Source organism: Polistes fuscatus, unplaced genomic scaffold, assembly GCF_010416935.1.
Source record: "Polistes fuscatus isolate 324 unplaced genomic scaffold, CU_Pfus_HIC Scaffold13, whole genome shotgun sequence".
Taxonomy (NCBI): Eukaryota; Metazoa; Arthropoda; class Insecta; order Hymenoptera; family Vespidae; genus Polistes; species Polistes fuscatus.
In genome coordinates, this window is record NW_025113031.1 from 199,809 (window position 1) to 216,040 (window position 16,232).

Below are 16,232 nucleotides of genomic sequence, written 5' to 3' on the forward strand. Positions count from 1 at the left end.
ATACTGTGCAGTATAGTGAGTTTAACAATTTTCAATTGAAAAATAATTTCAATAGAAATAAAATCGGGAATTTCTATTAATAATGATAAGAGAAAACTGTCCAAAAATACCTGACAAAGTTATAAATCATAATAATCATTATTTCAAATGTGAATATTCTTTGGTTAATAGATTAATACGAGAAGCAGTTTGGAACAGTAAATATTTTACTTTCAATTTTTAGACAACGAGATTAGGAAATTATCGTTTCACCATTCGATTCTTCATCTTCGGCAAACTTACGTAACAATGCGAAGTACGATGCGGCAGTACTTGATACCTTAAATTAATAATTATATTGTTTTGGAATAATAGGTAAGTGCAGAAGAACTTTGATAATGACGAAGAAGAAAAAGAAGATTAATTACCGACATAAATGTTTCAAGGGAAACAGGAAAAAAGCCACCAGCTGTAATGTAACATGGTCGATCAGCTCGTGCCATAATCGTTATGATTCCCATTCGAATATTTTTATATGGTTCGTAAGATAATGTCTGCCAATTAGCATTATATGCCGCGTCACCGACTGCACGACTCTCGATAATTACTTCATTAGCAGCTAATGTTATTACGAATAATTGGAAGAAACAACCATTGATATGTGATATGAATATGAATCGACGTATTATTATTCCACGTGCCTTTTAATAAAAAAAAAAAGAAAAGAAAAGAAAAAAAAAGAAAAAAGAAAAGATGAAAATTAATGAACGAATAAAAGATCGACAAAATGAATTATTGCAAAGCTAATAAGATTAGAAGAGAAAAAGAAAAGTAAGTATTTCAATGTACCAGGAAAACTTGAAATCCAGCAACACACAATAAAATACCGGACATCAATAACTGACATAATGTAGACACCGAAAATATCTTTTCCAACTCTTCGACATAATCGATAAGCATGCGATGATGTTTAACGCATCTTTTGAATTCTTCAAAAGTTTCTCGTGCATCTTCGACTTGGCAAACTTTGTCCCGTGTCATATAACACAATACGCTCTTATCCAACAATATTTCCAATCGATGTTGAAGGATACGAAATTGTCCGGCTACTGTTAAATTCAACAGGCATAGAAAATTGTCGAAACAACAGAAACAAAGTCCCGAATGTATCATCGCGATAACCTGTCAAATTATACTTTTAAAATAATTCGAATTTCTTTAGCGATTATAATTATTATTCGAAAATAAATATCGTTGTTACCTCCATTACAAAAGCAATTTCGAAGTATGGAGATAAATGAGTGTCTAAACCACCCAACCAAACGTTTAAAGGAAGAATTCTGTCGGTCTCATTTTTTCCAATATTTTCTGGAACAAAATAATTCAAATTAGAGGAAAAAATTAAATACTGAAATACGTGTGACAATGATAATATATATACCTATTATAGGAGTCAATATGTAAGTAAATACGGTACTTTGAACGCAACACGTGAAACAACAAATTAAAATGCTTCCTTTTATGTTGACGTCGTTCAATATCTTTTTACCGAATTCGTCGTACTCGTTGAACCAGAAATTCTTTTCCGTGTATCGAATTAATTTCATCATATCTTTTCTATTACGTAGAAAAATAATTATTTTCATTATAATTACTACAACTGGCATCGAAGTGCACGCAGTGTACGTAACAGCCTACAAAGATTTTATATAGTAATTTAATGTTAAACGACAATTTAAGAATAAAATAATAGAATTTGCTCACGTAAAATTCACCGAAGCTAATATAAAAATCGTAAGCTTCGATCCATAAAGCCAAACCAATCGCAAAGATGGTGTAAACAAAAATTGCATTTAATAAACGTTGCTCGTTAACCGTATCCGCTGTCCAAAAACCAACAGCTTTCATTAAAAACCGTGCCACGTTAATTGCTAAAAATTTCGATTTGTTCATCATTGTTTCTCGCATGATACTAACGTCGATCATTTAAAGTCTCGAAGAGAGTTTCTAACGTTTCGATTATTAATTTAAAACTAAGTAATAATACACTGCGAGGTAGGATAAATGTATTTTTCTTTTCTATTAAACATCTAAGAAACATGAAAGCCCCCCAATGGACTTTCGATAATAAAATTATTTTTATCATATTTTATTTTTAATAGTAAGGTTAAAAATAAATTTATTAATACTTATTTATGATTCTTTTTTTAAGTAAAAGAAAAGGTTTTTATCGATGAATTGGTTATAGCAAGGAAAAAAGTAAGGAGGAAAAATTCTAATGAAAAGTATACTTAAACGGAGTATGGATAAATTATTAGGATCTTTCAACGAGGTAGAAATAGTGAAATAAGAAGAGAGTCGATATTGGATTATAGAGTACGAAGAAAAATGACTGGCGAGTGATTGTGGGATAGATCAAAGAATAAGAATAATAATAACAGTCCCGTCGTGAGAACATGAGGGAGGGTCGTAACGTGGGATAGTTCAACGAATGAAATACACGAGAGAACAGAAAGAATGGTGAAAACCTGAAATCACACGGAGGGATGATAATGAAAGATAAGAAAGAAGTATAATCGTCTTTCCTTAACGTCGTAGTAAAATGCACAAATTGTTAAACGTTGAAAATTGAAGATTCATTATTATAAATGAATTATTACAAATTATAATAGCAGTATTATATTTTTCATATTAAATTCATTTGAAGTAAATTTGATTTATCAAATTAAAAACTTCAGTCATTTTCGTCGTCGAATTTTCTCAATAACGTGAAATAAGAAGCCGCTGTGCTCAAAACCTAGAAAGTAAAAACACTAATAGAAAGTTAGAAATAATAATGATAATAAGTTTGAAATTTTCGGGAAAGTTACTACAGAATGAAATTTGAATTACCGCCATAAATGTTTCGAGAGATACAGGAAAGAATCCACCGGCTGTTATGCAACATGGTTTTCTGGCACGGATCATGATCATTATAAGACTAGTTTTGATCTTGGACAAATTTTCGGGTGGCAGGGATGGCCAATTTGCAGCATACGCGCCATCGCTCACGGCTTGACTGCCAATCAATATCTCGTTCGCCGTCAAAGTTATAACGAAGAGTTGGAAGAAACATCCATTGGTGTGAGCGATGAATATCATTCGTCTAATCAACGTTCCTTGTGACTTTTTAATGGAAAATTATTCATTCAATTAAAATATATAAAAAACAACAAAATAATATTTCGTATATTATTATCATTATCAAACTAGAAAATGAGAAAATAATATTTACCAAGAACACTTGAAATCCTGCAACGCAAAGTAAAATGCTCGATATTAACAGCTGGCACATTATCGCGTAACTAAAAATGTGTTCTAATTTTTTCACGTAATTGATTAATTCGTTATGCCTTTTAACGCAATCCGTGAGTTTGTCGTAATTAATGGAAATAGTTTGTTTAAAAGAATCCTTCATATTCCAATCAAAAATGTTCTTGAGTTTGTATTGAAGTATTTTGAATTGGCCAGCTGCGTGTATGCTTAGAAGGCATAAGAAATTATCGAAACAGGCAAAACAAACGGCTGTGTGTATCAGGGCGAGAGTCTGCGAAATTAGATGTCGAGATGTCGGAAAACAAATCAATTTTAAATATCGTTGGGGGGGGGGTGTTAGTAGTACTTAAGACGTTCAGAGGATCGTTCGTTTGTGACACGATGGAAAAGAAAGAAAAAGAAAGAAAGAAAGAAAGAAAGGTCAAGAACAGGCGAGGTAATACGATCAAGAAGGAAAATGTAATTGGTCTCGGTGAAATTACCTCAATCGTAAAAAACACTTCGAAATAAGGAGTCGTTGTTTTTGGTACGTCGATCCATAAATTAAATGGGAGAATCCTATCGCTATCATTTTTCCCCCAGTTTTCTGCCCATCGATAGGAAAAATTAATTGTACATACAAAAATGATAATAACGATTCAAGGAACTATTTGAATTATTACCTATGATCGGTGTCAAGGTATAAGTAACAGCAGTTCCTTGAACAAAGAATGTAAAGGAACACATTAAAAATATTCCCTTATTGTCAATCTCGTTTAAAATCTTTTCACCGAAATCGTCGTATTTTTGATACCAAAAATTCTCCTGGGTGTATTTAATCAATTTCATCATTTTTTTACGATGCAATATAAATATTGATATTTTAATTAACACTATTATCACTGGCATTGTACTGCACGCTGTATAAGTCAATGCCTGTAAGACAATTTATCCACGTTGTTATTGAATTTTCACAAGATATATCATTGAATAATAAACTTTTTCTTTCTTTCTTTTCCTTTCTTTTTTTTCTTCTTCTTACATTAATTACAATTGAACTCACATAAAAATCGCCCCAACTGTAATAAAAATCCAAAGACTCGACGCTCAAAGCAGTACTGACAGCTATTAAAGTGTACAATAATATTCCATCGAGTATCCATTTTTCCCTAGTAGTTTCAGGATACCAAAAACCAACGGTTTTCATAAGAAACTCTGTTATTCTTATTGAAAAGTACTTAGACGACTTACTTGCCATAATCTATTGTACGACCGTCTCGTTTCCACGTGCAACTAAATTACAGATATAGTCAGCATTTAATGAAAGATGTCAGACGCGTCAAACTTGACACTTCTATGACAAGACTATAATCCTTCGTTCTATGACACCTTTTTTCCACATCAAACGTTTAGGGAATAAATTATAAAAAAAAAAGAAAGTACGATTAAAATTTCTTTGAAAATCGAACTTGTCTTTCAATAATTGACATTTTTCATACTTCGAAAGTTTTCTTGTTGCGTTTAAAATATCAAAGACTCACCCTAACGGGTGAAAAAATGACTAGATAGGAAATCAATACGTTTCTTTCGCGTTAAAGTAAAGATAATAAAGCAATAAGGAATTTATTAAAAAAAGAAAAAATAAGAAACACACGTTTATCGGATGTAAAAAGAATATGATATTATACTTACCAGTAAGGTTTGTGTTTTCTGGTTACATACCATAGTTGATTAGATGGCATTAATGTCACTTGTAGAATCCTATATATTAACTCACAGTAAATTTACAGTATATCAAAATGGAAATATGGAAGGAGAGTGGCAGTATGAGAAATAAAAGTAGATCTGTATAAATCGAGGGGCGATTTTTGAAATTTATTGCCGCTTCAACAGCTAGAATATACACAGAGAAACGCGTCTCTGGACGTGAAAGAATAGGCACGACGCATCACCGAATCTTTGTGTCGATAATAACATTTATATATGTAAGTATATAATAACAGTTTAGTAAGGGTGGGATGGAGGGTTGGGGGGTAGAGGGGCAGGTTTTTTTAGAGGCATATCGACGTTTGATAATACATTGCTTTTTTGGTAGTATATACGCACTTCCTGATACAATGCTAAACACTTATCATCAATTTCATTTTTTAGTTATTTCTTATTATTTTTTTGTTTTCTTCTTTCCGTATTTTTTTTTTTTTTCTTTATGCGAACATTTCCTTACCTAATATGTTTCTATTATTTCATTTTGTTATTAGGATAACGCATTTTTTATCCGACATAACAATTTACACATAAAAATAAGAAAATATTTTTCAAAGTAAAACTTTTTGGCGTGCTGTCGTGTGTAGTAGTCGGTTACAATTAAAAAATATTATTATTATTATTTCTTTTTGTTTGTGTTTTCTTTTTTATTTTATTCTCTCGGCGGGTAGTAGGCTAAGGACTTTTGAAAAGTCGCTCAAGGACACACCGCTTGTTGTATGTTTAAACTATTTCGTAGATTATTTCTTTTTTTCTTTTTCTTCTTTTCTCCTCTCTATATGATTACAAAACGCAATATTTGATTTATCATCGTTAATTTGTCAAAAGAAATTTAGTCGTCTCGTCTACGGAGAGAACAAAAACTTAAGTTAAATCTAAATTTTTATGTTAATATACAAAGTATGCCTATAGCAGATTGCACGTGTGTGTTCGTGTTCCTGTGAAGATAAATCATTTTCTTTTCTAATAAATCGTATTTCTAATCACAAATCTAAGAGAGAGAGAGAAAGAGAGAGCTATCAGATTGAAAAATATTAAAAAAATATTTTTCATATATCAACCATAAATCTATTTTTTTTTTTATTAATAAAAACAAGAAAGAATTGGTCGCGATAAAAACAAAAAAATATTGTACAAACCGTAAGCAAAATAAATTTCATTTGACGAATAATTATTAAATTTTTTTCTATTGATATAGACATGGACACAATTGTCCGATCTATTTAACAAGTCTATCTAAAAATTTTCTAACAATAGCGTGTAAAAGTGAAAATCTGTCATAAGCAAGAACTTAATCGGCATATTAGAGTGACAAAGCGTATGTGTTTGATATAACAATAACGCAATATTTGCAAAAGACATTATTACATAATTAATTAATTAATGTAGAATAGAATCGTAATTAATTAATTAATTATTCATTTCAAATTCATCACACATTTGTTTGATCCATTCGCGTCCTTCGATTCGCTACTTTTATCATCCTTTCCTTTCGAACTTAGCTTAGAATTAGACTTTATAGACATGCATACACACACATACACATTATCTTAACCTATTTAAATATATATTTATTTTATTTATTTTATTTATATTCGTGTGAAAAGGATCACTTAGAAAATATCTTATTTAAGTATAGAAAGATCATATATATATATATATATATATATAACGTACAGTTTTTTGTTTTGTTATTTTTTTTATAATAAAAACTATTCGCGCGTCCCATAGAACCGCGATAACTTCTTTTTTCTAAGATGAATCAAACGATTTTGTTTATTTTTTGTTTGTTAATTTTTTTCACCGAGTTACATTCTCGATGCAATTTTTTTCTTGGTCCACTCTTTAAGTTATCTGGTTTTAGAAGATGCGCAAATACTTTTTACTTATCGCCTTTTATGTTTATGTATTTATATATATATATATATTTATTCGTATTATGTACATAATTTTGTGATAAGGGAAACGATTATGAATTATTTTTTTACACTTATTGTACAGAAAGATTATAAATTATAAAAATATTTGTTTTATTTAATAATGAGGTGATATAAATGATTTAAAATAAAAATTATTATATTGGTGGTATGCAAATGGTGTGATACAATACCGTTCATTGTCGGATAAATCGTGAAAAGAGAATTACGGAAAAGGAAAATTTGCAAAGTTAGGAATACTAGCGAGAAAATTTTGAAATAGTATTTTGTTGATGATCACTATTCATGGCTAAGAACTTGACAATGGATGCATGCATATGCCCTTGTGTCATTCTTAGCTATTGTTAAGAACCTAAGTTAGAATGAATGGATTTTTAAGAGAGAATTCGGATGGAAACGAATGGATATGTAATCAAAGTTTTTCTTTAATTTCTTTCGCACGTACTTACGTTACTTTTTCTGATTTTTATTCTTATTCGAAAAACACCTACTCGAACTCGCATTTTCTATTCAAAAAAGGAAAAAAGAAGACTTTTAGAACGTATGCATGAATACATTTTTATGACAAATAAAATATAGAATTAATGATAAATACATGAGAGAGAATTCATTTGATAACTTAATTATTATACTTAATTATTATACTTTATCTTTTTACAGTCTCGTATATATATAATACATTGTACAATACATACTAGATACAATCTCGTTCATAGATTCGCGCACATATTCGTCAATAACAGGTGGGGTGGGTGGGGGATGGGGGTGGAAATAATTTCAAATAAAAAGATAAATTCTGTGGATCAAATGCGACCTTATTGTGATGATTTTTTTCCTTTTTTTCCTTTTTTCTTTTGTAGAAATCAAGCGTGCTCCGTGAAGAAAAGCTCTTTGTAAAGCTTCATTACGTCGTAATATATATTTTCCCGTTGAGTTTTTCTACTATGGTGAGGCATTGAGCTTTTTTACGAATTTTTTTTCCTCTTTTTAAATAATTTTTTTTTTTGTAAACTCTCGTTTTTACACATCGTCCGTGTGTTTGTTTTTCTGCGTGTAGTACGTATGTGTAATATTTTTTTCTATTCTTTTTTTTTCTGTTTTTTGTTTTTCTTCTTCTTTAACTTTCTATGCTTACAGTGTTAGATCGTGTGTTGCGCGTTTGAAAAACTTGTTGGACATTTAAACTCCACATTTTACGATATGCGTGGGGATAATGCATTTAATATATTTTTAATAATATAATACTTGTAATAATTGTTATTGTTTTTAATAACTACGTATACTGTTTGCAGATACTTTCAACGAAACGAAACTTATGATGGTTTTTTTTATTTTTTCTCTTTTTTTTCTTTTCTGTCGGCTAATTCCGAATTTTCCACGAACTATTATAATTTCGAAACTCGAATTTAATCTCATTTGCAATATTTCTTTTCTCATCCAAATACAATGAAGAAACGATATTATTAGTCGTTATTAAACTCCTCATGATTCCCGGTGCTTTCGAAAACTAGAACTTTAAAGTTTAAAGTTTATCCGTAAGAAAAAGTATAAATAAATACTTTATAGATAATATATATTTATCTTAGAAAGATGTATTAATTATTGGAAACTTTACAATTTCGATCGTGATACATCATTTTGATATACTATATTTATAATATTATTATTATTATAATACATTTCTCATTGTATTCGTATTTATTTAAACATTATTACGTATCTCGTATATCGCGATTAATAATTATTCGCATAACGACACGTAAACTTTCTTAAATATCATTTTACGCATGATTGAAAAAGAAAATGTGAATATTTCTTTCGAAAAAATGTTGCTCGCGTTTTTTTTTTTTTATTACTATCATTGTACAGAGTGACGAAAGTTTTTCCGGCCAAACGGAGTGAGCATATTCTATGCAAGAAAATAAAAACACAAAGCTATACAAACATAGATCATTTAAAAAGCTTCATAAGACACGAATCATAAATCATTTATACCTATTAATAAATGACAAAATGAATGAATTAAATGTTAAGAAATGATCTCAAAAATATATATCTACAAATATACGTTAATAAAATAAAATTAAAAAAGAAACAAAGAGAGAGAGAGAGAGAGAGAGAGAGAGAGTGAATGAAGGATGCTGAATTAGAGTACTATTCTTACGGCAAGTATCGTATAACAACAGTAATACAATAGTTAACGTTAGATAATATAATAAATAATTATCTATTTACATGCAGACAGGTAAACGTATGCTTAAATCTTAATGCATCTAATACAAACATAATATATATATATATATATACATATTATGTTACGTAATATTATAATAATCATTCTCGTAAAAACATTCCATTACGTTTCACGTAAACCATACACATCGACGTATTGCAATCAGCATCACGTTTATCCGACGTCTGAAAATTCATCGATCGTTTTTTTAAATTAAATCTAATAGATCCTGTAAGCCCTTTAGACGATATTTTTAAAGACGTATTTGTCTTATGAATAATTTTATCCTTTTTCAATGAATCCCTATAAAAAAAACGTATCTTCTGTTCCCCTTGTTTTTCTTTTTTGACCATTTCTTCTCTTTCCTATCTATTATTTTATTTTATTTTATTTTTTTAATTGCTTATAAATTCATTTCAATTATTCGGTTAATTACAATTGGATATGGATAAAGGATACATTTCTCGATATCGTATCATATCATATATGTGTGTGTGTGTATTTTTTTGTATGTGTATACATATTTCGCTGACACGTTACAACTATTTGAAACATCCCATCGTCATTCCTCGTATAAAAACCTTACGAAAATAATTGCTCTATCGTAAAATCCCGCAACAAACCCGTAAAGAGCGAACCCCCCTTCTTTTCCCATAGTTTAAGTGGTTCAACCCTCAGTTCGTCTTAATTCCTATAAAGATTTCGAAGTAAATTCCACTTTCGTTACAGAAATTTTTTAGCGAACGACTATAACGTTCGTAGGTGTTTTTTTCTTTTTTTTTTTTTTTTATACATTTACTATTGTATAATATATTAAACTGTATATTCACCCTCTCCCGGCCATCCTCCCTCTCTTTCTCTCTCTCTCTCTCTCTCTTTCTAAAAATCGTCTACATTTTTTTCTAGATATATTCTTATTGTTATTGCAAAATTAAAAGTTATGCGATTACATCGCGAACTTCCTTTTTGTCTAACATAAGAAAAAAAAAAGCTAGAAAGAGAGAAAGAGAGAGAGAGAGAGATAAAAAGAGAAAGAGAGAGAAAAAAATACATTCATACAGATTACATATCTGCACGCGTATCCTTTCCAGCCCTAAGTATATTTCATTTATATTTTTGTTCTGTATCTTTAAAAAGCGAATCGTTTAGTCGACAATAATAATAATAATAATAATAATAATAATAATAATAATAATAATAATAATAAGTGGTCGTAAGTATGGAACAAGAAACACGACTACTACTCCTGTTTGTCGCGAAGAAAATACAGAAAAATTTGTTCTTTTTTAAGATCTTTTCCTTCAGATTACGATAAAGTACAAATCCACTGTATTTTTATCTTATTTCTTTCGTGTGGTTTAGAAAAATTCAACTCGTACTGATACGACAGATTACGACATTTGTATGCAGTGGTATACATGGTTAACTGTTGCATAGACGTATGTGCATGTATGTGTATGTGTGTACGTGTATCATCTTGTTTTTTTTTTTTTTATATCCTTTACTCCTATTCGTTCTTCTAATTAGATGGAACTTCAACCCTGTAGATTGTTTGTATGTATTTAGGAAAGAAGATTTCATGAAAAAATAAAATAAAATCAAATTTTTGTCAATCCTTTTATCCTAATAGAAATCGTTATGTACGTTTGTCATTTCGTATCGAATAAGATCATCGTTCTTTTAGTATTAAATATCAAGATCCGTTTATATTTTTTGCCAACTGTAATTGGTTCTATCCAAGTATGAGAGAGAGATAAATAGAGATAGAGAGAGAGAGAGAGAGAGAGAGAGATCAGGCTACTCGAGAATGACCTTGATTTAATGACACTTGCGATATCGATTGCATCATGTATTTCTTTTTCATTATTTCCAGAAAGATCAAAAGTTAAAAAATAAAAGCTTAACCGTATGAGCGGTGAACGAAAATTATAAAACGAAATGTTGATGATTTATGAATAAAAGAAATATTCGATTTTTACGATAAACAAATTTGTATTAATCTTGATTCTTATATTTCTCGTTAAATACGATTGAAAATGTTGTTTATATTGTTCCCCGATTGCTATGTTCTGTCATAGATTTTACATGCACCTAGAAATTTGTGTTAGATGTGGAAATAATTTCTCAGAATTGTTGGGTAATGGAAACGGTAAGAGTATACTAGAGGAAGTATTTTAAATAATTAATCGAGAAGATAATCAATTTAACGAAGGCCGGCTCCACGTATTGCTTTTTCCTTGCTCGACACAGTTAAGCTTTCTGTCTGTCTGTCTGTCTGTTTGTCTCGTGAAAAATTCGTTTCTTATTCCTATTTTCTTCTCTCCCTTTTATTCATTGATACACCAATTTTAAATTCTATACTTTATTCTCTCTTGTCCTTCCCCCCTTTTATTCTGATCCATAAGTGTGTATACGTGTGTGGCACCCTCGAGAAACTCGATAATACTAGGTCGACTAACGTTCCAGTAAGAAAATATATGTGTATATATGTATATTATATATATTTATACATATATATACAGGTATATTTGTATACGTATATGTATGTATATATAGGTATGCATATATATAAATATATCTATATATATAATATATTTATATATGCATTTGAACGTTTACCATGAAATACTTTATTAATAATCATATGTATATTATACAATACTTATATACAAAAATATTATTAACATTGTTAGTAAGTATGATTATACTTTGGATTATTTATTCAAATACTTTTGTGGTATCAGCGAAGTTTATGTTTGTAAGAAATAATTCGTAACTATTGTATTTATATATATATATATATATTTCGATTTGCTCTTGCAACTTTATCTATATAATTTACATAGTTATATCTATTTAGAATGTTAATAATATTTCGGTAATTCTTAATATAATTAATAAAGTAATTCATGTGGTAAGTGTTCAAATACTTTTATGAGTCACTGTATATACAGGATGTCATAAAAAAAATGTTATCACACTTTGAAAATTTGAAATAGTTAACACTTTGAACCATGGAAAGAAAATTGTATCGATATTTAATAATCACTTTATAAACAATCGGAAGTGTAGTAACATTTTCTTAAGACATCTGTTGTAATATGTATTTACCTACGAAAGCCAATTTGTGCTACGATTTAAGTTTAACTGTATGTATGCAAATGTATGTATGCACGTATGGAACAATACAGTGATATATATATACGCAAATACCATAATTAATTTTCACTTTTCACGTGCATGGACTAGCGCATATTTTCATTTTCCCTGGATACTTCATTTTTCTTTTGACATGAATTTTATAATCCAAAGTCGACTTATGCTTGTTATTTCCTTATGAAAATTTTGGTTAACAATTGTTTTCTTTGTTTCCTTTTTTTTACACTGTGTTTTAGGCAGTGAGAGGGAAAAAATCGAAGGATCATTATTTTTAAACGTGTTTTTGAACTCGTATTTTCATTCGTGTATATTTCGTGTGTATTTCGTGTGTATGATTATTAGTATTATTACTATTAATATGTATATTTAATATATATATTATTATGTTCGCCGAAAAATCACATGCAACGTGTACGGACAAAAATTTATTTTCTTTGGACAGTCTCTAATTTCTAAACACGTTGATCGAGAACACCGATCTACGCGAAATTAGTCTTATTTTTTCATAGAAATGTATTCCAACCCTTTCCGAATATGAAAAAAAACAAAAAACAAATTTCGGCATTTTGCTTAGGCTTTGATTTTTTTTTTTACTCGTCGATAAAACTTTTTTCTCTCGGAGAAAATATTAGATGATGCAAAAAGGGCACGGGGGAGGTTAATCTTTCTTCGTTTCGAGAAAAATAAGGAGAGATTTATTTCGATGGTGTATTTATATGTGTGTGTGTGTGTGTGTGTTTATGTGTGAAAAAATAATATCATCGTCTTTTCTAAACGCAATGATTAGCAGGAACGATCCTCGATAATTTATCGTAGGAGATCTCAATTAAATCTAATTTTCGTGGTAAATCGTGCCGTCGTATTATTATCATCATCATCATCATCATCATCATCATCATCGATGGATCTAAAGCTAAAGATATTATTATCCATCCATCGTTCTTCTTTTAAATCCTCGATAAACATCTAAACTCGAGGATAATGTATAAACGAGATGAGCTAAGTAGTTAATTAAGCGTTGAGTTTAATCGTATCTTCGTAAAGTAAAACTCAACGTGCTATTCTCTCATTTATTTTTAATATTTGTTTCATTATCTTATTGTTATTATTCCCTTCTTCTTCATTATCATCATTTTGATCCTCTTGTTCTTCTCGTTCTTCTTCTTTTTCTTCTTCGACATCCGACCCGAGTAACAATCGTGACGATCACGCATGACCCAGAATCTCTCGGAGCCGGCGAATCTCGTTGGGAGAGAAAAAAATCTTTATATGAGCGATTACAGTCGTGGCAGCCAGCCTAGACTCGAGCCAAGAATCTTCTTGGTCTAGTCTTTTTCAGTCGTAAGGTGTTAAAAGCAGCAGCCTTTATATATGCTTTCACACCTACTCCTTTCAGCTCTATACCCCCACCTTCTTCGATTTACTCGATTTCCTTCTCGTTGATCGTGTCAGGATATATTTTCGTTTATCTTTTTTTATTTTCTTCTTTTTCTCTCTCTCTCTCTCTCTCTGTCTCTGTCTCTGTCTCTGTCTCTCTTTCTCAGTGGTGCAGAACAAGGTGTGAGATGTTGCCTCACGTTGTCAATTCTAAACGCATTTTAGACACCAGTGTGATTGAATATGTAAGAAACATTGCTGTCCTGATGAACAGGTGGTCCATGACAAGCTGCACGCCTCGTAGATGAATTATTATTGTTGTTATTGTTATTGTTAACGTAATAAGACGACTTCCTCATACTTGTAGACGAGGACATCATAGCTACGGTCTCGTAATACCTAAGTTTACCGCAGCAACGACCACTCTTCAAAATGGCGACGAATCCTCGTCTATATTTCTTGTTGAAAAATGCATATAGGATCGGATTGATGCAAGAATTGCTAGCTCCCAACCATTGAGCTATCGGTGTAGCTATCGGTAAAATTTCATCTTCTCTTTCGGCAACGTCACCGCCAAATTTGATAACAGCAAAGATCACGTAAAGTGGAAGCCAAGAAAGTACGAATAAAATCACCACTACTACCAACATCTTGACAACTTTAACCTTGGATTTCTGCTGTATCCGTTCCATCTGAGCATCCTTAGTGTCGGTTGGTATATGCCTACGCCATACTTTTATCCAGATCAAGATATAGCAAAGAGATATGAGGATCATCGGTAATACATAGCAAAGAGTAAGATTGCCTATCAGAAAGAACAGGGAACCGTCCTCGGGACGTGGCCATGTCTCCAAACATAATCTCAAATCCGGATCGTCTTCGTAAATCGATACCAGGTCGAAAAACAGCAACCACGGTGAAGTGGTCGTTAATGCGATGAACCAGATCACCACGATCATCATTCGAGCTCGTCGTTTCGTTATCTGACATTTGAGCGGCCACCAGATAGCCAGGAACCTGTAAAATACAAAAAAGGTGGAAAACTATCGTAAAAATTGATTTAAGATATTTTAAATAAACGAGAGAAAGGGATACCTTGATATCCTTTCCGTTATGAATATATATACGATGGGATTAACTTGGGCAACAACAGTCTCTTGGCAAATTATTAAGACTCATTTATATGTATTTCGTTCCATTTTCGCGACTCCATCCAACGGTCGTTGAATATTAATTTGCTAAATTATTACACGGTTAAAACTCGAAATTGAAATTTCTAGTAGCTATCGTTATCTATCGTTGGTGTGTCAATATTATATAATCGTTTATGTATCTCTAATTCTTCTCAACTTTTCTTACCCCGATCTAATTTTTGAATAAATTTAAATTATGCGGATAATTAAATTTACGCAAGTAACTTTGTCAAAGTGATCAAAATTACAATAAAGCTTTAAGCATTCGACGACTCTTTATAGTTACTCGATAATCGAGTAAAAAACGATTCGCTTTAAGTTTAGTCCTTCGTTTGAAGATTGTAATCCGATCGTTTTAAAGATATTGGGTTGACAAATAAGTGTGGATTTTTTGGTTGGCAACTAAGCGAGTGCGGTTACTTTAACAAAAACCTACAGGTCCCCGGGGGATCTCTCTTTCTCTCTCTTTCTTTTTATTTATCTATCTCTTTGTATAAATAAGTACTTACGTATATATTTATATATATAAAGAGAGAAATTATTAAAATAAATGAAAGAGAGAAAGATTCATGAGGGGGGGGGGGATGTTTCTTTTGGTAAACGAAACGAAACGAAACGAAAACAAATCAAAAAAGAATGAAAATCATCGAGAAAATAAATATTGTTCTTTAAATTTTTTTATATATAACTGATATTTTATAAATTTATTTTAATAATTTCTTTATATATATATATATACGTACATATAAACCTGTGTAGGTTTTTATTAAAGTAGCCATACTAGCTTAGTTGCCAACCAACAAATCCGCACTTATTTGCCAACCCAACTATTATCCGAACCCTTGTCTCTTATCTCTCTTATCTTCTCAAATTACACTCCGTCTTCCCTCCTCCCCCACCGGCATTTTTATCGATACCATATTGAAAACAATTTTTAAAATTTTCCTCAAGTTAAGTTGCAATATTGTAGAAATATTTTATCGGTTTTTTTTTAGTTCTCTTCTTTTTTTTTCCCTCGATCCTCGCACCTGACGCCAAACTTTTGTCATGAAGAACTTTTTGTCTATGGTCTTTGTTTTTTTTTTCTAAATCCATTCAACTAGCTTGTTCCTCAAATTTTCACGCGGGTCAATGTTGTTTTTTCGTTTCTTTCGGGTATTCTTTTTTTCGTAGGTGTTGACCAACTACCAGTAAAAAAGGTTTTACTATATTTTTTTTTTCCGGATAAATTCCATTGGTAACAAATTATCGGGACTCATGATCGAATGATGAAATTAGCACGGAAAGAACAAATCG

At 30.7% G+C, this 16,232-nt stretch overlaps 3 protein-coding genes across 3 annotated transcripts in view; all 3 read right to left on the bottom strand.

Moving 5' to 3' along the window:
- Nucleotides 1-232: 232 nt before the first annotated feature.
- On the bottom strand, nt 233-1,935 carry LOC122513917 (odorant receptor Or2-like). Its single transcript, XM_043630449.1, has 6 exons — nt 1,744-1,935; nt 1,421-1,673; nt 1,241-1,347; nt 829-1,161; nt 408-680; nt 233-319 (listed from the first exon to the last, which is right to left on the bottom strand). The coding sequence occupies exons 1-6, from the start codon at nt 1,933-1,935 to the stop codon at nt 233-235; spliced, it is 1,245 nt and encodes a 414-aa protein (XP_043486384.1).
- A 756-nt stretch (nt 1,936-2,691) lies between these two features.
- LOC122514055 (odorant receptor Or2-like) lies at nt 2,692-4,557 on the bottom strand. The gene is made up of 6 exons (XM_043630693.1): nt 4,337-4,557; nt 3,957-4,209; nt 3,777-3,880; nt 3,254-3,565; nt 2,872-3,144; nt 2,692-2,776 (listed from the first exon to the last, which is right to left on the bottom strand). The coding sequence occupies exons 1-6, from the start codon at nt 4,529-4,531 to the stop codon at nt 2,714-2,716; spliced, it is 1,200 nt and encodes a 399-aa protein (XP_043486628.1). The 5' UTR covers nt 4,532-4,557; the 3' UTR covers nt 2,692-2,713.
- Nucleotides 4,558-13,862: 9,305 nt separating this feature from the next.
- The window catches only part of LOC122513724 (neuropeptide SIFamide receptor-like), a 39,664-nt gene continuing 37,294 nt past the window's right edge, over nt 13,863-16,232 (bottom strand). The window contains exon 3 of the mRNA XM_043630181.1: nt 13,863-14,760. Coding sequence (XP_043486116.1) covers nt 13,965-14,760 — 796 coding nt within the window. The 3' untranslated portion in view covers nt 13,863-13,964. The remainder of the gene's footprint in view (nt 14,761-16,232) is intronic.